The 24,856-nt window shown below is 38.2% G+C and overlaps 1 protein-coding gene across 1 annotated transcript in view; it reads left to right on the forward strand.

The window, feature by feature from the left end:
- Window positions 1-24,856, forward strand: part of LOC124613550 (E3 ubiquitin-protein ligase MYCBP2-like) — a gene marked incomplete at its 5' end in the record, with an annotated part of 333,858 nt that overhangs the window by 29,400 nt on the left and 279,602 nt on the right. The window contains 3 exons of the mRNA XM_047142262.1: window positions 943-1,087; window positions 8,641-8,868; window positions 9,286-9,538. Of these exons, the coding sequence (XP_046998218.1) occupies window positions 943-1,087; window positions 8,641-8,868; window positions 9,286-9,538 (626 nt within the window). The remainder of the gene's footprint in view (window positions 1-942; window positions 1,088-8,640; window positions 8,869-9,285; window positions 9,539-24,856) is intronic.

A 24,856-nucleotide genomic window follows, 5' to 3' on the forward strand; every position in this document is an offset into this window, starting at 1 on the left:
TTCAGCAGTAATTATGATGTCTTCCTTGACTAAGTAACTGTGGTGGTAATCTAAACTATTTTTAATGGCCCCTATTATTATTATATGACCCTGTTAAAGGTTTTTTACCAAGAAGCCTATATCACATGTAAAATCACTGAGTCCAGCTTTTGGTGTAAAAACAACAGTGGATTGATACTCCTTACCTAGGGAGCCTCATATCAGCTCTGACTTTCCCATACCGTGACTGCTGCGAGGAATCAGGACATTTTTTGTTGTCTTACTGATATCTTTGTTCTGCAATTAATTGATGGCTTTATCAGGTTGTGACAGATTTGCAAATATTTTTGATTATTCTGCACATTTTTATCAATATATTTTGCAGTACTGGAATGTTTGTTTGCTAGCTTTTTGTAGCTGAATATTACTTTTAGAGCAATTTGTTTCATTGCTATTACATGTTTTATTATTGCATACTTGTGTAGATCTGAATTTTGAATACTTATTTCAATACCTACATGTTGACAGTTTTTAATATTTGAATTTTTACCGTATTTGCGAGGCAGCATTCTTTGCACTTCCAAGTCATCACTATCTTGATATTTTCTTTGACTGAGGGATCGTTTTTTGTACAAGGAAATGGCACAGTGTGTTGCATTAAATTGTGCCTGTCCTGTCAGGTAAAGTAGCTTTACTGTGAGTACAATGATAGATACTATCCAAATGAACTGTCAACAATTGAAGATGGTTACATTGCTTCCTTATATACATTTATTGATTTCACACTAACGAATGAGCACTGCAATTGAAGTTCTGTGATGTGTAAAAATATCTATGTTTGTAGTGCCACACACATGAGCTGCACACTATTTCTTTTTGGTCAGATTTTGAGGAATAGGTCATTACGGTACAATTATTTTTTTTGTTGTATAAATTTATTGTGATTTACCCATTTATTTTCAGGTTGTAAATGCTGAGGGGACGTGGGTGCAGCTGGACAAGGAAACTATGAGAAAATTCTGTTTCAATACAGATGGTGAGGCTTGGTCTCTGGCACTCAGCAGAACTGATGTAATTTATCTGAAAAAGGAAGGTCAAGTAGAAAGTGGTAAGTGAAACATTTTGGGCAAAGTTAAAAACTAGTGTGAAACATAATTTACCCATTGCTTTGCAAAAGTAATCTCACGAAGGACTCCATTCCAAAGAATATACCATTGGTATATACTGGGTAACTGAAAATCTTCGGTTTCACGGACCACAAATATTTTAATATGATAAATTTCATTAATTGTATCCATCATGATTTTCTACTCTTATGTGTGGTTAAATGAAGATCAGATGACATAACAGGAATGTCACCTTTTTAAAAAATCAATGTTACCTTTTTAAAAAATTCAGTTTTGGTTATTATTATGGAAATATGTGCATGGAAGGGGTAAAGGTAAGCTTTTGCCATAGATCTGAAGCGTTGAGTAAATAGCAGGCAGATGAACAAGATTGAAATCAAGCTAAGCTTTCAGGCAATGTTCTTTCTTGAACCTAATGGGCTAACAAATGTGCACATGTGGCTACATTATCCCTGTGGTGCAGCCCCAGTGAGCAGATATTAGATGTAATGCAAAAGTATAAGATATTATGACTGTCACAGTGCATCCAGACATCCTATTAAGGAATATTAAAGAGTAAAAATTGGAATATTCCTTTCCTGTGCATTGCTATTGACCTAGTCCAGATAAAGTGCAATACACATGGTACTCTTACATGCTGTAATTACTTCATAGTTAGCAAAGGAAAAAAAATTATTAGTACATTTGTATCCTCCTCTTCATTTACTATGTACATTAAATCATTTTGAACTGCTGATTTGAGCCCCAATGCAGTCTGATTGTACAGTGCAAACCTCTGATCCAGTCCCTGGACTCAGTTATAGACCATTTGCTGTCTCCAGTTGATCAGTTAGTGAATTCATTCCCTTCCTTGAAACTCTGCAGGAACAATGCAGATTATTACTCAGTACTAATCAAGTTTATTCCTTTGACCAAAGCAGTTTCCAGTTACCACTAAGCTCTATGAGCTAACATGGTTGTTATCAAAAAGTGCCCCACAGCAAGGTTGAGACACAAACAAGTTTCTTCATTGGCTCCATTCACATTAATCACACATAAGAGAAATTGTAACTGCATCTTTATTTCCTCTGTACTCATTTATATCCGTACTTTGTAATTTATGTGGATTACAACAGTCATTTTAAGAAAATAAAATCTACCAACAAAACTGTGATCATCAGTTTACACCCCATACGATTCCAAACCCAAACAACTTCACTCCATGGAGTCCCACAAACCTTACTCAGTGTATTATTTTCTGAACCAAGTAAATCTGTAATCAGGCCCAGAGATCCACTTGTTGCCACCATTTCATTCTCTGCCAGTGATGTCATTCAGATGTGATATGGAGGGCCATGGGTCAGCAATCTGCTCTTCCTGCCAATATCAACTCTACAGAGCCTGGAGTGTCTGCTTCTCATTCAGACAACTCCTTAACTGGCCTTATGAGGTTGAGTGCATTCTGTTCCAGATCTCTGACCAAGAAAAAAATCCCTGGCAATGCTGAGACTGAACCTGGGTCTACTGCATATACTCAGACGTGCTGGTTTCATAGATACAGAAGCAGACTCAATTCTGGAACAGCTATTGGGAATTATGCAACATATATCCTTCCAGCCAGTGAACTGATTGACTTTTGCCTCAGTTCAAACTTTCTTATTGGTTTTGCACCATCCTCCTCTAATTGTACTTCCCTACTTAGTGCTGACTTTAGGTCTAACTGCAGTTATGCACATCATAACATGCAGGGAAGTTTTCACTGATGTCATGGCGAAACCCTTTGTTGCATAAGCTAGCTCAGAAACTTGTAATGAAACCTTCACTAGAAACCTATTGAAAGCCAACCACATTTCAGATTAGGAAAATTCACCCTCTGCTTATAATTATCGATAAAGGAAATATTATTGCCTGTGATAAATTGAGTACATGTTGCTTACAGGGTGACAATTATTGAACTATGTGAAAAAATGCAAATTAGTTACAAATTAGGGCAAGCACACTCTTTATTCAACGTGTAAACATCACTGCAGATATTCAGATAAGGTTATGACATGTTCAATATGCCTGCCAACATTGTCGATGATGTGGCGCAGACGAATAGCAAAATTCTGCATGAACAGTTGAAGTGTCAAAACATGGATGTTGTTGATGACCTCCTGAATGGCTGTTTTCAGCTCAGAAATGGTTTTGGGGTTATTGCTGTACACCTTGTCTTTAATATAACCCCACAAAATGGAGTTGCATGTGTTCAGGTCTGGAAAATATGGTGGCCAATCAAGCCCCATGCCAGTGACCTCTGGGTATTCCAGAGCCAGAATGCAGTCCCCAAAGTGCTGCTCCAGGACATCAAGCACTCTCCTGCTTCAATGGGGTTGATCTCCATCTTGCATCAACCACATTTTGTCAAAATCAGGGTCCTTTGGATAATGAGAATGAAATAATCTTTCAAAACCTTCATGTACCATTTGATAGTCACTGTGCCATCAAGGAATATCACACAAATCATTCTGTGACTGAACATAGCACACCACAGTGACCTGTTGAGTGCGAAGGGGCTTCTTGATCGTGAAAGGTGGATTCTCAGTCCCCCAAATGTGCCAGTTTTCCTTATTGATGAACCCATCCAAATCAAAGTGTGCTTCATTACTAAAAAAAAGCCTCATCTGTGCATACTAATTCCCATCATGCCCTGTGGCCAACCATGCAGTTTGAACGCCCTAATGCAAACTGTTCAGAAGTTAATGACAATTTTATTTCATATAGTTCAATAATTGTCACCTTGTATGTGTTACTTTCCATTGATATTAGGCAAAGGTGGAGGAAAATTTTAAATTTTAGAATGGATGTCAAGCACTATCTAACTGCAGAAGAAATGGAAGATTCCATGCTGTTCTTGACAATAGATAGAAGGATCCAATTATGGCACAATGCCAGAAAGTTGCAGCTTGGCTTATCAAATTCTCTGGTTCAGCCCTTCCACTTGAACCAAAGGGCCATTGTAAGTTCTGGGGACAATGCTGCAAACCGTGAGCTATCACAGTTTTATGAGATACATGGCAGCATAAAAATATTCTTGCTTTTGATGTGACACTGGAGCTGCATCATTTAGTTTCCAGAACATTAAACATCCTACAAAAATATTAAAAGATATGTACAGAACCGCAAGTTGTGGAACTTAAGGTCTTCACAGTTCACTGGCTCAGAACATTAAACATCCTACAAAAATATTAAAAGATATGTACAGAACCGCAAGTTGTGGAACTTAAGGTCTTCACAGTTCACTGGCTCAGTTCCACAACTTGCAGTTCTGTACATATCTTTTAATATTTTTGTAGGATGTTTAATGTTCTGGAAACTAAATGATGCAGCTCCATTGTCACATCAAAAGCAAGAATATTTTTATGCTGCCATGTATCTCATAAAACTGTGATAGCTCACGGTTTACAGCATTGTCCCCAGAACTGACAAATGGCCCTTCGGTTCAAGTGGAAGGACTGAACCAGAGAATTTGATAAGCTAAGCTGCAACTTTCTGGCATTGTACCATAATTGGATCCTTCTATCGCCCACCAGACTCATCTCCTGATGTAATCGAAAACTTAAGAGAAAACCTCAGTTCACTTATACATATGTTCCCCAATCGTATTGTAATCATCGGTGGAGAGTTTAGTCCTACAACAATCAATTGGGAAAATTACAATTTTGTTAGTGGTGGGCATGACAAGATATCCTGTGAAACATTACTAAATGCCCTCTCTTAAAACTACCTAGAACATATGCTTTAGAACCCCACTCATGGTGGAAATATATTGGATCTAGTGGCAGCAAGTAGACCTGATCTCTTTGAGGATGGCTGCATGTAAACTAGTATTAGTTGCTATGAGGTGGTTGTGGCAGCAATGATTACTGAATCACAAAGGACAACTGAAACAAGTAGAAAGATATATACGGTCAGTAAACTGTATAAAAAATCAGTAGTGTCATATCTCAGTGAGGAACTTCAAACTTTCAGCACAGGGCAGGAGCATGTAGAGGAACTATGGCTCAAGTGTAAAAGAGTAGTTGACCAAGTGCTTGAACCATGTACCTAGTAGAACATTTCATAATAGGAGGGACCCTCTGTGGTATACAGTCACTATAAAGAAATTTCTAAAGTAACAGAGATTACTGCATAACAGGTGTAAAGCAAATCATATGGCTATAGATAGAGAGATGCTGAATGAAATGAATTTAGCTGTCAAGAGAATAATGCATAAACCCATCAGTGGCTGCCATTTCAGAATATAGTCAAATGATCTTTCACAAAATCCAAAGAAATTCTGATTGTACGTAAAGGCTGTTTGTGGCACCAGATATAATGTCTAGTCCCTAGCGAATGAGACAGGAACTGAAATTGAGGGTAGCAAAGCAATAGTTGAAACGCTTAACTCCATTTTCAAATGCTTCTTTACAAAGGAAGACCCAGGAGAATTGCCCCAATTTAATCCTTGTACCACTGAAAAGATGAGTGAAATAAGTATTAGCATCAGTGGTGTTGAGAAACAACTGAAATTGTTAAAATTGAATAAATTTCCAGGGCCCAATGGAATCCCTTGTCAGATTCCATACTGAATTTGTGGCTGAGTTTGACCATTTTCTAATGAGATCACTTGAACAAAAAACCATGCCCAATCCTTGGAAAAAAGCACAGATCACAGCCATCTACAAGGAAGGTAATAGAAGTGATCCACAAAACTACCATCCAGTATCCTTGACATTGATTTGTTGTAGGAGCTTAGAACATTTTCTGAGCTCAAACATAATGAGGTATCTCGAACAGAATGACCTCCTCCATGCCAACCAGCATGGATTCCAAAACATCAGTCATGTTAAACCCAACTCGCACTTTTCTCACATGATGTTCTGAAAGTTTTGGATCGAGGTAGGCAGTTAGATGCAGTATTTCTTGATTTCTGAAAAGTATTTGGCTCAGTACCACACTTATGCTTATTGTCAAAATTATGATCATATGGTATGTCTAGTGAAATTCGAAACTGGCAGGATGCAACATGTTGTCTTGGATGTCAGATGTAGAAGTAACTTTGGATGTGTCCCAGGGAAGTATGTTGGGATATTTGCTGTTCATGTTGTATATTAATGACTTTGTAGACAATATTGATAGTAACCTCAGGCTTTTTGAGGATGATGCAGTTATCTGTAATGAAGTACTGTCTGAAAGAAGCTGCATAAATATTTGGTCAGATCTTGATAAGATGTCAGAGAGGTGCAAAGATTGTCAGCTTACTTTAAATGTACATAAATGTAAAATTGTGTACTTCAGAAAATGGAAAAATGTAGTATGCTGTAATATCAATGAGTCGCTGCTGGAATCGGCCAACTCATACAAATACCTGAGTGTAACACTTTGTTGGAATGATCACATAGGCTCAGTCATGGGTAAAGCAGGCGGTAGACTTCAGTTTATTAGTAGAATATTGGTGAGGTGCAATCAGTCTACAAAGGAGATCGCTTACAAATCACTCATGTGACCGGTTCTAGAATATTGCTCAAGTGTGTGGGTCCCATACCAAATAGGACTTTAGTGGATATTGAACATATAGAGAGAAGGGCAGTGCAAATAGTCACATATTTGTTTGATCCATGAGAGAGTGTCACAGAGATACTGAATAACTGAACTGGCAGACTCTCGAAGATAGACGTAAACTATCCCGAGAAAGTATACTAAGTTACAAGAAACTTCTTTCAATGATGACTCTAGAAATGTACTACAACCTGCTACTCATTGCATCCATAGGGATTGTTGGGATAAGATTAGAATAGTTAGAGCATTCACAGAGGCATTCAAACAATTATTCTTCCTGCATTGCATATGTGAATGGAATGGGAAAAAAACCCAAATAACAGTTGCAATGGGATGTATCCTCTGCTGTGCGTTTCATGGTGGTTTGCAGAGTGTAGCTGTAGATGTAGATGTAGATAGAGAATACTTGTTAAATGTCAGGTCCTTCTAAACACCAATGAGCCAGAACATTATCACCACCTACCTAATAGCTGGTACGTCCACCTCTGGCACAGATAACAGCAATGATGCATCATGGCATGGAAGCACTGAGGCCTCAGTAAGTCACTGCTGGTAGTTAACACTACATTTGCACATACAAGTCACCTAATTTCCATAAATTACAGGGAGGTGGCGATGAGCTCTGATGCCACATTCAATCATATCCCAGACGTGTTTGATCAGGTTCAGATCTGGCATGTTGGGAGGGTCAGCACATCAATTGGAACTCGTCACTGTGTTCCTTGAACCACTCCATCACACTCTTGGCCTTGTGACGTGATACATTATCTTGTTGAAAAATGCCACTGCCATCGGGAAACATGATTGTTGTGAAGGGGTGTATGTGGTCTGCAACCTTTATATGATACTCCTTGGCTATCATGTGCCTTACATGAGCTTCACTGAACCCATGGATACCATGAATGTTCTCCAGAACATAATGGAGCTGCTGCCAGCTTGTCTCTGCCCTGAAGTACGGTTGTCAAGGAGCTGTTCCTCTGGAAGACGACGAAATTATACTATTGGTGATATTTGTTTTATGGACATTAGGCCAGTCTCCAAAGCATAATTTTCTGCCTAACATCATCTTCCAATGCTGGAGATGTCATTGGAGGCTTCAATGATTGGTGAAGAAGGTATCAGGATGTATCGGACCATGTAACACTCTGCCACTGCACCAACATCCATTGCCAATGGTCACGTGCCCATTTAAGTCATAGTTGCCAATGTCGTGGTGTTGACATTGACGCATGCATGGGTTGTTGGCTACAGAGTCCCAACATTAAGAGTGTTCAGTGCACTTTGTGTTCAGACACACTTGTACTCTGCCCAGCATTAAAGTCAGATGTTAGTTCTGCCATAGTTCACCAACTGTCCTGTTTTATCAGTCTGCCCAGTCTACAACGTAAGGTATCTATAATGAGAGGTGGCCACCCAATCCCACAATGTCTGTACATGGTTTCACCATGTGACAGCACTCCTCAAACACCCGACAAGTTGGACAGTTTCCAAAATGCTCATGCCGAGCCTCTGGGCCATCATAATCTCCCCTTAGTCAAACTTCCCATTCTACACAAGGACAGCACACTCACTGATACTACATGCATTGTGCATGTGTCTGATTGGCAGTCATTTCTTGCCAGGTGACGCTGCTGTCACTTGGATGGATTTATATCAAACATAGGTCATTGTTCATAAGGTTCTGGCTGATCAGTGTATATGTAGGATATTTTACATCTGTTTAATATATGTATATAGACTGTCTAAATACAGTCATATAAACCCATTAGAGAAACTGCTAAGATCTCAAAATTAAGGACTGGCACTAATCCCTTGGCAATTAGCAGTTTGGGTACTTTTTAGTTGCACCACTAATGGCTCAAGTTATAACAGAAATCAGTAAATATTTTCATCTTTGTGTTAATAATTCTAAGGAAAGTGATGTAGACTGTGATCTTCAATGCTTATATAATACAGGAATTGATTTCTGTTACAGAACAAATGGAAATGCAGTCACATACCACAGAAAATATATTTTCTTCTCCGAAGCGAGGATTTGATTTTTCACAAAACACTAGTTCTTCACTCTTTAGTAGCTCAGAGGGAGCAGGATTCAACTTTGCCTCACCATTACCATCAAGCAAGGATTCATCTGCTCCTGGATCATCAGCAAGCAGCACAAATCCATTTGTCTTTGGCTCTACATCTTATTTAGATACCAAAGGTGATGATTCATTGAGCAAAAGTTGAATGTCCTTCTTTGTATTTATAACAATGAAAACAATCAATTATTGATAAAATTATTTAATTGGATAGATAAAAAAAATCACACACCAAGCGGTGGCAGAACACACAAACATAAAAGACTGTTGTGATTGGCAAGATTTCGAAGCCAGTGGCCATTGGCTCTGAAAGATTGCCAATCACAACAGTCTTTTATGTGTGTGTATTCTGCTGCCACTTGGTGAGTAGATTTTTTATCTTCTTTATATTTAGATATTTTATGCCAGGTAGCAAGTTAATGGTGTTTTGGAATAGGTGATGTTTTCATTTGCTATCTCTAGGCAGCCATCAACTTTGTAAATTTACAGTGAAATAAATTTGTTGGTAATGTACTTCGATGGTTTTCTGTCTTTGGCAGTGATGACTGTGGTCCAGCCAGTGAAACCTGCAGTGGTAGAAGGACAACTGGTAGTGCAAGATAGACTCGAAGCAAAGGCTACTAGTTCAGTCACAGCACTACAGTCTTCAAATGACCTCACTAGAGAGCATGAGAAAGAAAAGGAGAAGGAAAAAGAGAAGGACAAAGAGAGTAGTAAGTTTGCTGCTTTGCAGAAGTGGCTGAAGGGTGAGGAGGGTCGTCATACATCAGAGAAACGAGGCTCGCCAGGAAGGTTTGTTGAAAATAAAAATAACCTTTAAAATTTCAAATGCTGTTGACTGATAAGACTTTGCCACCACTTGAGAAGGTGTAATTTTTAGACATAGACTTACCTTGATATGTACAGTGTTTAAGGGAAAATTGTATTATTGGTGATATTTGTTTTACAGACATTAGGCCAGGCTCCAAAGCATAATTCTCTGCCTAACATCATCTTCCAGTGCTAGGGATGTCATTGGAGGCTTCAGTGATTCAGAAAGCAGTTACACAGTCCCAAAAAAACACAGCAAGCTTGAGAAGGTCTAATTGTTTGATGTAGACTTATCTTAAGATATGCGGTGTTTGGTGAGTTTGTTTGAGACTGTAACTGCTTTCTGAGTCATTGAAGCCTCTGATGGTGCATTCATAATTGGAAAAGGACTGTAAGGCAGGGAACTGTGCTATGGACCATGGCCTAATGCCCAGAAAACAAATACCAGCAATAATGGAAATGCTGGCCATGAAAGCCTGCATTCCATGAAGGAAAATTGCATTCATAAAATTGTAACAATTCACCAAGAGATAAAGGGCTAACCACACTTTGATTTCGGAGGTGCAGATACAAGAAAACACAATAGAAAGACATTAAAATAGATACGTGCAATCATAGTTCGAGACCCACGAGTTCTTTCTTTAGGGGAGAAAAGAAGAAATAATTGGCGGTAGGGGAGGGGTGTTTTTGGGGGGTGGGGGTGAATTATTAGAGTGGGCCAAGAATTATACAAAGGAGAAGAAAAAAGTAAAAAAGCTAGAGGCCTGTAGTGAAGAAGAGTGCAGAAGGGTGGCAGAATGAGAGGTAATGTTAGAAAACAAGTTCAAGGAAACTGTGCTATGTTAGAAAATCTAAATGGCTTTTGTGGTATAGTAAATTTCAGGTCTCTTGAGTCATTTGTAGAATATGCTTACCAGAGACACAGTTCATCTGTGTATGTTCATATGATCTTGCAGGTTTAGGTGGTCATCCCTATATAGAAAAGAAGACCCTGAATACAAATGAGATGATTCTCCCCCCCTCCCCCCTCACTCATTTTTTTTAAGAGGCTTCTGGAGAAAATTTTATTTTTTATCATACGAGTGTGGTTTGAAAACTTCTCAGAATGGAATATAAAAAAAGTACTTACATCACTGAAACTTTTTTTGTTTTTCGATGTAGTCTCCTTGTAGATTAATGCACTTGGTCCAACAATGTTCCAGTGCCTTGATCCCATCTTGAAAATGAGTTTCCTCCAGGACTGCAAAATAGTTGTCAAATTCGGCTATCAATTCTTTATTTGAAGTGAATCTTTGTCCGCCAAGAAAAATTTTCGGTTTTGGGAAGAGATGCATGGATCATCATCTAAGCTCTCCCAACCAAATTTAAATTTATTTGGCCGCTTGACAACAGTTGGATATGAAGGTGTAGAGTCCCCCAGTGCATTCTGGAAATTGGAATGAATGTTCTTTGCTTTCATACCTTTCTTTACAAAATATTTAATCACTGCTCGAATCTCGATTTTTTCCACCTTCGCAAATCACTAAGCGGGAATAACAGAGCCATGTCACTGCCGCAGCTCTATTCAAGAGCACTGACGTGGCATGTGTTTACAGGCAACCGTTCAATGAATATCATGTGAACTACTCGTTGTGCTAGTGCTGACCTCTTGTGGCGATTCTGAGAACTTTTGGAACCACCTTCGTATTCTGACTAATCAATGTTACAAACTTTTATGGATGTAAAGGATCTGTCTAAAATGTTAACATTACACCTACTCTAAATTTATGCTATTTATTGAATTTTTACATTTTGGTAATATAAGGAGATATAAAATAAATAAGAAGAAATTGTTTAAATTAATTTTTAAGTTCACTTACTTTTTTTGTTTACTGAGCCCGTCGTCTGTGTACGATCGTACCTATCAGTTACTGCTAGTGAACCACAACTTCCAAACAGCATTCCGTATGAGCAGACAAGTTGCATTTTTACCTCTGATTACTCATACTTTAGGTACTTGAGCTATGCACAGCTCTATTTAAAAGGAATAGTTCGACGTCATAGGGTCAAGCTATGCACATCTGCTTTCATGCCCCACAGTTAATTTGTGACAAATAGTAAACTGTAGCTGTGATCCTGCAATCAAATAGTCTATGCATTGGCTAGAACTGTGAATTAATAAAACACAGAATATAAAAGTTAAATACATAATTTAATAACAATGGTTTTATTCTAATGTCAGTAATTTATACAGACGACTGGGAATTATGGTGAAGTATGATTATTCAAGAAAGGACATCTCAAATAAATGGGAAGTGGTCCTACAGTATTCATTTAAAATACAGACAGAAGATACCCTTTTCAAATGCAGTAAAGTTATGTTGAGAGCATTGCAAGAATGGTTACAAAATCCCCAAACTAAGTTGTCATCAAAGATAGGTGAAATATTGGCCAGATCAAAACAGTTCAGTGTACAACATGATGATTTACAAATTAACACCCGTGATACTAAGAATAGTAACTCTTACTGTGTCTATTCACAGTTTCATAATATAAGTGAAAAGTTAGAGTCCTACTCTGGAGCACATTCAGACCTCTTGAATATTAAGTCCCTTCAGTAGTTAAAATTTGGTAGCCACTGTTCACCACCCAGATTCAATTACCTATATGACTGAATCATGCACTTCATCATAGGCAGGCCTGCCTTCATCAAGCCCTCGACATAAAGCATCCAGCATCACTCCCTTGAGCTCTTCGCTTAGAAAGCCTGAGTCTCTACTTGACTCCCATAGTGTTTCACCATTGTCTGCTTTTCAATTGGTTGAAAGCCATCTGCACCAAAATACATCATTCTTAAGCTCTGCAGACATGATTTGACTCACAATGGCCACTTCTCAGAGTAAACTAATATATTGCAACAATATTTAAATAATGAAATATTATAAACATTCAGTCACACTCAAATCATTTACATTAAACATAAATAAATAAGCCAGTGTTCTTGCACAAGTGTGCTCATGATAAATAACAATAGATTGTCGTTAATATTGTTTAAACAATCATTTAGGCCTGCTTTTATCAGATGTGTGTTTTGGCACTCTTCTTCAAAGGTGGTATCAGCTACCACATGCGATTGACCCCCTCCCCCTTAAATTATCATTATTTTGTATTAACAGTTGTAAAATAATATTTAAATAAAATTACGTAAAAATAGTAAACTGTTCATTAAATAAATACAGAAGTATGACAAAATATGAGATATTCATAGAATATTCATTTGACGCGTAATTGTTGAGGATACAATGATCTGACAAACATTTGCATAATGAAAAGATAAAAAAAGTACAATAAATCAAGAAATTAAGTAGATATATTTATGTAGCTTTCAATGATGATAGATATAGTGCAATACTGTCATCTGAGATATCGTATGTTGAAATCGCCTGAAGCATTTAAAAGTTGTTAATTCAGAGGTTTAATGTGAAAACATTTAGTCACTGTAAATTGTTAACTTTTGTTGTTTTATGCATATTTAAATTGTGTTTTGTTGGATGCGCCCCTTTTTTCTGGTATCACCAGAGTATCCAGATTTGCATTATTTTTGATTGTAAATTATCACAGAAATGGTTCCAGCAATGCTGCTTGTCTTTGTACCTGGCTAGCCTGTAGATGTTGTTGGATCTTGTCAAGCGGCAGTGTTTTGGCTGAGGCAGCCACACTGGGCTCTAAGCCGCAGGCCCTCGCAAGTGTATGCCTTACCTCCTACCAATTCTAGGTAGCTAAATTTCCCGCTTGCATATGCGTAACATTACACACCTCCACTTAATGTGGCACATTAGCTTCCTAACTTGGCACATTAAGTCGCACCAAATTTAACATACCGTATTTACTCGAATCTAAGCCGCACTTTTTTCCCGGTTTTTGTAATCCAAAAAACCGCCTGCGGCTTAGAATCGAGTGCAAAGCAAGCGGAAGTTCTGAAAAATGTTGAAATGCGCCGCCACAACTAACTTCTGCCATTGAATATACGTAGGTATGCTTTGTAGGCACAAAGATAAATACTGGCGCCAAAACCTCTGCGTCATTAAAGAAAAAGGGTGGAAGACGAGCTTTTCTTCTCCGCCTCGAGTTTTGACCACTGCATTTTCATACATTATCCAACAAAGTAAATTCAAATTCCGTATTGTTCATCTTCGAATGTAGCAGCATTTCAATGTACTACGAAAATCCGACTGGCAAGACTGTTTGGGATGTTTGTCAATATGGCCAACTCCACGTTCTGAATTTTTTCCTACCTGTGAGAAGAGATGGTTGCTAATAGGAACTTGATGAATTGTGAATCACATGCAGTATTCTCTTCACCATAAGAATAATACGAATATAAACATTTTGCCATGTATTCTTTCGTGTTTGCTGCTATCTAATTTAAATCCTGTCTGCCTAATAAACTACGAAACTAGAGTGAGACAACAGTAAACACGGAAGAGTATACGTATCGTGTCATGTTTATATTCGTATTATTCTTATGCCTAAAATGCCTAATAGTGATACAGTCAGAAATGAAGCACGGCAACTGACTAGATTTTTAAATCTAAGATGACTTTAATTTCTGTGCAGAATGTAATGTACTAAAGAGACGCCAGCCAAGATTTTCAAACGGAGAAAAATTTTCGCTACACTCTCGTTCAGAACATGTTCTATCATACGCAGTCTATTATTTGGTTCTTGCTTATCATTATCAAAGAAAGCAGTGGTGTAAGTAACAAAAAATAGCAGTCTCTTGCCATTGTTTCACTAATGAGACGATTCCTCTTTTTTTGTAAGCGGCGGTTGCGCGCACGAAACCAAGCCATGCCGCGAGCGGCAACAGGCCATAAACACGCACTATCAGAATGCGACAAACAAGCATGACACAGTTCAGTAATGCATTTTCAGCTTAGAGTGACGTAAACACCTATAACAAAGAAAACGACACTTATCAGATCAAAGCAAAATAAGCAAACGATTTAAACCAGACAAAGCACGTGCAAAAGGAAGGGTACCCATATAAATACGGATGGAGCGCCTGGCGCATAGCAATGGCTACCTGGTAAAGCTTAACTGCTAAGCTTACGACTCGAACCAAACTACTGTAGCTGTATCGTCATTCATTCGACCTAAATTGTGTCTTATATTACAATGGACCAACTTTGTTTCGATTTGGAGCTGCGGCTTGAAACTTTTCCCTCCCCTTGAATTTCGAGTCTCAAATTTCAGGTGCTGCTTAGATTCGGGAAATTTTTTTTTCCTTGATTTCGAGTCTCATTTTTCAGGTGCGGCTTAGATTCGAGTGCGGCTTAGATTCGAGTAAATACGGTACTTACATAACATAATAAATAAATATATATACCTTAATAAAAAGAATACCCTACTTGCTTGTCAGAACAATAGCTTAAGTACCTTTGAGGTGTATGAAATAGCACATGCCTCCTAGGATAACATGTTATAAGTATCCATTTAAGAAATCTAACACAAATTATAAAAATTACAGCAAATTAATTAAATGCCCCTGTATACATAAATCATATACAAGGGCGGATCAAATAAAAAAGGGATTTAATTTTTTTTAAATTTATTTATTGAAAAACTAAAGGCAATTATAATTTATTTTTCCACATAGTCTCCTGCTTTGGAAATGCATTTGTCCCAGTGTATGGACAGTGTTTTGATGCCCTCATCATAAAAAGAACTGGGTTGTGTCACCAGCCAGTTGTGCGCCAAGTCTTTCACACTCCCATCATCTTCAAATAGTTGGCCTCCTAGAGCTTCTGTAAGTGATCCGAATAAATGGAAATCACAGAGCAATAAGTCTGGGCTGTAAGGAGGATGATCAAGTGTAGTCCAGTGTATTTCCTGCAGCTTGTAGACAGTTAGAGCTGCAGTATGCGGTCGTGCATTGTCGTGGAGGAGGACGATCTGTCGAATCAATTGGTCTCATCTGTTGCGGCGATATGCAGCTCTTGCCTTGTTCAAGAGTTTGCAGTAGTAAGCAGCTTGATTGTGGATCACTTACGCAAAAAATCAATCAGCAAAATGCCTCGCTGCTAAAAAAAAATGGTTGAAAGAACCTTGCCAGCTGACAGTCTAGTCTTGGCTTTCACTGGTGCTGCCTCCCCTTTCCTCTGCCTCTCCTTACTGGCTTGTTTAGATTCTGGAGTGTAGTGGTGAACCCATCTTTTGTCGCTGGTGACAATCCGACTCTTCTTCCACAAACCTTGCTGTAAGGCTCTGACAGACCTCCAAATGTCTCAACTTCAGATTTTCGGTCAGAAGTTTATGGATGCATCTGGAACACACTTTACGGAACTTTAGGGTCATTTGTGATGATTGCTTGACAGCTCCCACAACTGATTCCGACTTCTTGTGCAATTTCTGATATTCTCGCCCATCAATCGTCATCAATGATGTCTTTAACCACATGAATGTTTTTGTTTGTAATGGTGGTCCGAGGACGACGATCGTGTTGCTGGTTTTCCACTTGTTCTTGTCCTTCCTTGAACTTTTCATGCCAGACAAACACACATGTCCTGATAATGTTTTATCACCGAATTGTGCAGTCAATCTTTGGCAAATTTCCTCCTCTGTAACTCCTTCACGAGTAATAAACTTGATAATTATGCATTGAGCAGTGGAGGGGTGCACCTGTTGCACAGACATCATGAGAGTTACTGATGAAACAGTGGGAAATATCTAACAGCACACTCTCCTCACTTCTAACAGTCCTGCCTAAGCATAGCAGAAGTGTGGGGCCAGTCCTACTAACTGTTCATGCTCAGGAACAAAAATCCCATTTACATTTGATCCCCCCTCATATGTTTAAGGAGGCTTTTGAGACAAATTGGTTTTTGCTCCTTCGAAATCACATTTTGCTTTGAGAATTTCTTCACTGTCACAGACACAGCACACAACTGGTGTTCTGCCATCAAAGGTTAGATTGTTCGCAGTCCAGCTGGCTCTGCAGAAATTCATGACAGCTTTGGTTATGTGCTGCACTAAAGCATGTTTCAGTCTGCAGTTGTGACGGATAATAGCTGTCAAAATATGAATTTGGTGTAGTTATCAGTAATCATATGACTTTCCAAATCCCCATGGATCAGGCACTGAAAGCCCTCTCCAGTGCAATCAGTATGCTCACAAACAGGATAGCAAGCAAAAACTGATTCATAACATAGGCGAAACACGTGATTTAGCTTGACATTTCAAGCTCTCTGTCCATGTTCCCACTAAAAAACATGCCTTTGACTCTATGAAATTTCTTCGACATCACAATTCAACTAACATTTTATCACTTCTCTACAATTTTTCCACATCTAATTAGAAACTTTAGAACTAATATTACCCTTTCCAGAAATTGCCAATTCTTCACTCGTATTTGCACTAAAATACAATTTATCCCCAGATTTTGTTCTCATAAATACATTACAACTCATCCCCATAATTCTACATACATAAATCTATTCAACACCCTTGCAAAATGACATAAATTATATAATTAACTTATGTAATATCCCCCATCCAAAATACTACAAGTAACACATTTAAACTGCCGTATTTACTCGAATCTAAGCCGCACTCGAATCTAAGCCGCACCTGAAAAATGAGACTCGAAATCTAGGAAAAAAAAATTTCCCGAATCTAAGCCGCACCTGAAATTTGAGACTCGAAATTCAAGGGGAGAGAAAAGTTTTAGGCCGCACCTCCAAATCCAAACAAAGTTGGTCCATTGTAATATAAGACACAATTTAGGTCGAATGAATGACGATACAGCTACAGTAGTTTCGTTCGAGTCGTGAGCTTAGCAGTTAAGCATTACCAGGTAGCCATTGCTATGCGTCAGGCGCTCCATCCATATTTATACGGGTACCCTTCCTTTTTCATGTGCTTCGTCTGGTTTGAATCGATTGCTTATTTTTCTTTGAACTGATATGTGCCGTTCTCTTTGTCATAGGTGTTTACGTCACTCTAAGCTAGAAATCATTACTGTACTGTGTCATGCACTGTTTGTCGCATTCTGATAATGAGTGTTTACGGCCTGTCACCGCTCGCGGCACGGCTTAAAAAAAAATCGTCTCATTAGCGAAACAATGGCAAGAGACTGCTATTTGTTGTTGTCCACACTGCTGCTTTCTTTGATAACGATCAAGAACCAAATGATAGACTGTGTATGATAGAAGATGTTCTGAACGAGAGTTTCGTGAAAATTTATCTCCGTTTGAAAATGTTTGCAGATGCCTCTTTAGTACATTAAATTTTACACAGAAATTAGAGTCATCTTAGATTTAAAACTCTAGTCAATTGCTGTGCTTCATTTCTGACTGTATCACTATTAGGCATAAGAATAATACGAATATAAACATGACACGATATGTATATTCCTCCGCGTTTGCTGTTGTCTCACTCTAGTTTCGTAGTTTATTAGGCAGACAGGATTTAAATGAGATAGCAGCAAACACAAAACAATACATGGCAAAATGTTTATTTTCATATTAATCTGATGGTGAAGAGAATACTGCATGTGATTCACAATTCATAAAAGTTCCTATTAGCAACCATCTCTTCTCACAGGCAGGAAAAAGTTCAGAATGTAGAGTTGGCCATATTGACAAACGTCCCAAACAGTCTTGCCAGTCGGATTTTCATAGTACATTGAAATGCTGCTACATTCGAAGATGAACAATACGGAATTTGTATTTACTTCGTTGGATAACGTATGAAAATAGTGGTCGAAAACCGGGGCATAGAAAAAAAGCTTGTCTTCCACCTTTTTTTAAAATGTATTTACTGACGCAGCATTTTGGTGCCAGTATTTATCTTTGTGCCTGCAAAGCTTGCCTGTGTAGCGCTACATATATTTGATGGCAGAAGTTAGTTGTGGTGGCACCTACCAACATTTTTCAGAACTTCCGCTTACTTTGCACTCAATTCTAAGCCGCAGGCGGTTTTTTGGATTACAAAAACCGGAAAAAATGTGCAGCTTAGATTTGAGTAAATACGGTATATTGGTACACACCACGGTCTTCATTCACAAGGTGCAACTCTGCCACTGTTACCTTGTCGAACATTTATCTTGGCAGTGAGAGTATCTTTTGAATCTCATTTTTTAAATTGCTTTTACACCTGCTCAAATTCGAGCCTCTTTCCTCATTCACCAACAGACTCTTACATTTAAACACTAAAGTTGTGACAACCACTGGAACACCGCTTTTGGTTTCAAGATATGCACACTTTCTTTCATCATTAATATTGATCAGTTCACTTATATACCGCACATTTTTAATTTCACCCTTCTCTAAACACTGTTCCTTCAAAATATAATTGTCAGTGTCTCTTCCTTTTTCTTCCATGTTTATGGTACATGTTATAATTTCGGAACAACCCTCAGTTTCGTTATCCATTCCTAGATTCTCCTGACCTACCTCCAACTCATCTATAGGATTTAAATCACCTTCAAAACCTGATTTCATAATCAAAAATGGTTCAAATGGCTCTGAGCAGTATGGGACTTAACATCTGAGGTCATCAGTCCCTTAGAACTTAGAACTACCTAAACCTAACTAACCTAAGGACATCACACACATCGATGCCCGAGGCAGGATTCAAACCTGTGACCGTAGTGGTCGTGCGGTTCCAGACTGAAGCCCCTAGAACCGCTCAGCCACACCGGCCGGCAATTTCACAATCCTTGTAAGCATCAAATGTACTGTTCATCTCCTCTGAAGTAATGATATCAGTAGCTACAACATTCTTCCAGTTAACCAAACAGTTTAAAATTTCGTCTCTCTTAAACAGATCCTTATTTATTTCTGTTGAATCACCGTCACAATTAACTCCATAAACATCTGCCAACTGCTATTGCATCACTCCACGTTAGAACTCAATGAAGTCTGCCAAACTCGGAACTAACTCTTTTCCTTCAGATTTTCTCCCCTATCATACACCTCTGCTACTTTATGCCTTAAAATATCGTCTAACACATTTTTACATTCATCCTTCAACATCCACTCAGTAGTGTTTTTATGAAGAGCCATAATTTCACTTCCATCAACAGAAAAAATTGCAAAAATTCCTTCCTCCAATACATCTAAATCAATAGCTTCAATCTTTGCAATTTCAACATTTAAAACATCATCTTTACCTCCCTTAAACAATAAATCACCCACATTCGCTGATACATAATAAAATTCATCACCAGCTGCTGAGACTATCGCTACACTGCCTTCACAAATACCTTCTGATACTTGATACTTCCATTGATACACCACAAACTTCATCTCTAGCTAACAAGACTACAGCTTCCCTGCCTTCACAGATAGCTTCATTTATTTTCTCTGATACAAAATCATCTGCATTACTTTCACCTTCATTACTATAATTTTTGCTACTGACTGGTGTCTCATTGGAATTCCCCATACATTCCATCTCCACCCACTACAAATCTACCTCTGCCTCTCTTCTAATCACAGAATTTTCCACCAAACATACATTCATTCCATCATTCAGTTCTCTTTCACAAAATAAATTTTCCAGCCCTATATCCCTTTATCGAATATCTCAACACATTATACCATATTTCTTGCCCCCTCTTTATGGTTGTGCTGCTTAAAATTATTTCCCATTTTATTTTTACTTCTTATAACCTCCATCTCCAGCATTTGTCACTTTTTGTTGAATTTTTGACACCCACAGAATTTTTAAAATAATGTGTCCTTTTCAGCACCAGTTTATTTTGCCACCTCTGGACCTGGGCTGCTGCGATCTCTAATTTTCTGACTCCATGTTCTAGTGTTGCATTTCGTGAGTTTCCTGCCCCTCAGATCTTTGCTCCCAGTTTTGATTTCCATTGTGAGAATTCCTGTTTCCACTTTTCTTTGAAAATTCGTATTACTGTGATAATTATTTCTGTTATGATCATTGTAATTATTGTGGTTATTACTATTGTTCCCATCATGGTACCCATTTCCCTTGTCTACTGTTCCAATTATGTGACTTGAATTTCAATGTCTGATCAAATTTCCCAATAAAATCTAAGAACTCATCAGTGGAATTTGTCGGGTTGTGGACAAGATCCCATCTTTGTTGTCTGGCTGTTTCTTCTGAATATGTTGAGATTCTGAGGTTGTGGTTACTGTGGGATCCAAGAACACAGTTGTTTCTTTCTGAACACTTAGCAGATTTTAGTTCTGTACTGACATGAGAATGTTACAATGTCTCTTGCTTCCAAACATATCATCTGCCCACCACTCTCATTGGCTGTGTAGACCAGCAGCTGACACACACTGAATCATTCCTGCCGTGCCTCACACTGAGCTTGACAAATTGCTGTATGAAACAAGTAAATACACCATTGGCCCCCATCTAGACTTTTAGTGTATTCTGCAGGAATGTATGCTGTTGTTGAGTAGTTGTCCAATTTTAAAATCAAATCAATTCCCAGTGCAAATGTATTCAGGCAAGATCATATGTAACAACAGCAGCTAACAGATAAATAAAAATATTGCAAACACTATTCAGTCTAATTCTCAAACTTTTGCTTGTCCCACGATCTAGAGACATCTGTTCTCCGCAACGGGTCTTTCTACTGAAATTTATTCTAGGACAACAATGATAATTAGTTTAATATGATTTACTTTGTTTGTTAGACATTTCAGGATACATTTTCCTTCTTGTTTCATCTGAATGTCATCGTCTTGTTCCAAAGCTGATTAAGAGCCGGTAGTGATTTTCTCTGGTATTTTGTTGCATGGACAGTGACTGAACTTCTCATTTGCAAGACACTTGTTAAATCAGTAGTTTCTCAATACAAAACAAAATACTGAATTGCATTCAGAATCAAGTAATGGTTTTGAAGGACAAGTTTTTCACCTTCAAATGTTACCTCATTTAAAAAGGAGCATAAATGTATGTATATGGTATCAATAAATCAGTGAGAACTTTTAGTGCAAACCTCTTCAAATACAACAAAATTTTGTAAGTTGATAGAATTTAATGTTGTTTCATCCTATACTTCACTAAATTGTCAATTTTCAAGTAGAGCATTAGACTGTTGTAGTGGGTAGTTCATAGTTTCTTATGTATCCCTTGCAATGTCATGTGATTGTCTGTGCAAGGTTGATAATGTATTGGCGCTTCATCATATCAGGAAATCTCAGACCTATTGAAATGCAAGTGTTTTAGATATGCCCTGTCCTTTGGAATTGTTCAAAATAAATTTGCATGAAACCTCAGTAGCCAAAGCTTCAACTGTAAATGTAACATGACCCTTGATTGAACAATATAAAAGTGTTGACCTCATAAGCAATAGTTTACTCTGTGAATATAAGATGACCCCTTATTTTTTGATTGATGAATACCCGTCCTTTTTTCCCCCTAAGTTAAGTCTTTCCGCTCCCGGGATTGGAATGACTCCTTACCCTCTCCCTTAAAACCCACATCCTTTCGTCTTTCCCTCTCCTTCCCTCTTTCCTGATGAGGCAACAGTTTGTTGCGAAAGCTTGAATTTTGTGTGTGTGTTTGTGTTTGTTTGTGTGTCTATCGACCTGCCAGCGCTTTCGTTCGGTAAGTCACATCATCTTTGTTTTTAGATATATTTTTCCCACGTGGAATGTTTCCCAGATGATGTGACTTACCAAATGAAAGTGCTGGCAGGTCGACAGACACACAAACGAACACAAACATACACACAAAATTCAAGCTTTAAATATGTCTGCTTGTGTCTGTATATGTGTGGATGGATATGTGTGGGTGTGCGAGTGTATACCCGTCCTTTTTTCATTTTTTCCCCCCTAAGGTAAGTCTTTCTACTCCCGGGATTGGAATGACTCCTTACCCTCTCCCTTAAAACCCACATCCTTTCGTCTTTCCCTCTCCTTCCCTCTTTCCTGATGAGGCAACAGTTTGTTGCGAAAGCTTGAATTTTGCGTGTATGTTTGTGTTTGTTTGTGTGTCTGTCGACCTGCCAGCACTTTCATTTGGTATATATATATATATACCAGCCTATATATATATATATAGGCTGTAGGGAAGGGAACAGTCAACATCAAAGGGGTGGCAGGTGTCAAAGGAGATATTGTTGCTTGTTAACTGGTTTGATGTTGACTCAAATTTAAAAGTGGGAGTCAGTGAGATAAAGGGTATCAATACGATGGTTTGTACTGGGCACCAAATTGGGGGGAATGAAGTATTTTTAATATTTTGGATGATGAATGGCAACTTGTAAGTATCCATAAAAAAGTTCCAGTTTCTACTCTGTTAAAAAGCTGCATAATACAGACTTTTAAATCATTTTCTTTTGATGGAAAAATGCCTGTCTGAACTGTTTTTCCTTTCACTGAGAGCTGGGGAGTGGGGGACACAGCCCTTCCCCTTGCTCCCAAGTATGGATGTCCTTGAATGAGATGGAGGTCAACATCCAGGAAGATGTATAGGGATTTGGAAGAGGTTCAGATTAATTTCAGTTGAGAAATAGCATTGAATTGTTCGAGGAAGTGAGGTACTTCTTCTTTATCTTGAGTACTGATCACAAAGCTGTAACAGTAAACTTTTTCAAAGCCAGGGGTCATGGTTTTGCAGTGTGAGGAATGCAACTTCCATGCAGTCCAGGAAAAATATTTGATTCACGACAAGACCACGTATGTTTCAGTGGTTATACCTCAAATTTGTTTGTAAGTCTGACTCTCAAAGGTGAAGATTTTTACATTGGAATAACTGGGAATGGATTGGAGATACACTAGGAAATAGTATGTTTTATCCAGGACAGAAGGCTCTGGATGGTAGATTTGGGGTTTTGGCCTACCAAAATGAAATGGCTAGGATTGTTATCTTTGCCAAACAATGGAAAAGCCAGGATGGAATGTAACAATGTAATGAAAAGGATGGTTGCTACTCATCATAAAGCGGAGATGCTGAGTCTCAAAAAGGCAGAACAAAATGAGTTAGCTTTTGGCCAACAAGGCCTTTGTCAAAAGTAGACAACATACACACATGCACGCAAACACAACTCGCGCACACATGACCACAGTCTGTGGCAGCTGGAGCCTGACTGTGAGTTGTGTTTGCATGAGTGTGCGTATGTGTATTTTGTCTACTTTTGACCAAGGCCTTGTTGGTCGAAAGCTAATTTTCCGACAGTCTTTTTGTTGTGCTTTTCTGTGACTGTGAAGATCAGATGGTGTCAGCAATTCTACTGAGGTAGTTACAAAATCTTGAGAGGCGCCTAGGATTTTTATAAATTTCTGCAGTTATCTGAAAGGGATGTGTGATGTCATGAGAAACAGTTTTGTACCTCAAAGTATCAAATAGTAGACGCAGCTCCTCTGCTGCACACTCCTCATGGTTAACTATCAGTGCAGTGAAGGAGGATGATGATAGAGTGGTCTGTCTTTAGATCATGGTTGGCAGTATATTAAGTTGGAGTAGATCTGATATGTGTATGTATTTTTTAGAAAAGTTTGGGGCATAATACTGGCAGTGACAAACTCCTAGAATGCCTGTAGATGATGTCTATTCATACTACTTGTGTCTTACTTCTCACCACTCTATCCCTCCTAAAACTTTGACCTCTTACACTTACTCACATGTTTGCTGATATGAATCCCTCTTAGGCTGGGTTCAATGTTCAGAATGCCTCTCCACCCCTCTCCTCTTCTCTCAAGTATATATGTGCTAATGTCCTGCAAATAAGAACTCATAAATGTTGATAAGACTACCCCTAGCTTTTGCAACCACATCTCTCCCTATGATTTACACAGTATTTGCTTAATTTATTCAGGGTAGAGAAGGAAATTTTTTGTGCGCTTTCAAAGGAACCAGCTTGCCATTCACCTTTAAGTCATTTAGAGAAATCATGGAAAACCTAAATCTGGATGGATGGATGCTTTGAACCATTTCTCTCCTGAACATGAGTCCATTGACTAAAACACTTACACCAGCTCACTCAGTCACATGCTCTGTGTGGAGAAAGCCACCATTAGTTTTCTCTTTGTTCTCTTTATTTACAAGGTGACACAAAAATAAAATAATTTATAAATGTTATTTATAATTATTATTATCTATAAATATTACAATTATTTACATTTATATTTAATTATTTATAAATCTTAATAAGTTATTATTTATTTATTTTTATTTGAACAGTATAAAACACAAAATGCTGTCTTAAGAAGCCTGTGTATCTTTCTTGTAGCATCCATGAAGACAAAATTAGGCTAATTACAGCTCACACAAAGGCAAATTAAGCAGTTACTTTTCCTCATTCTTCATGCGTGAATAGAATAGGAAGAAGTC

The sequence above is a fragment of the Schistocerca americana genome, chromosome 4 (assembly GCF_021461395.2).
Source record: "Schistocerca americana isolate TAMUIC-IGC-003095 chromosome 4, iqSchAmer2.1, whole genome shotgun sequence".
NCBI classification, from domain to species: Eukaryota; Metazoa; Arthropoda; class Insecta; order Orthoptera; family Acrididae; genus Schistocerca; species Schistocerca americana.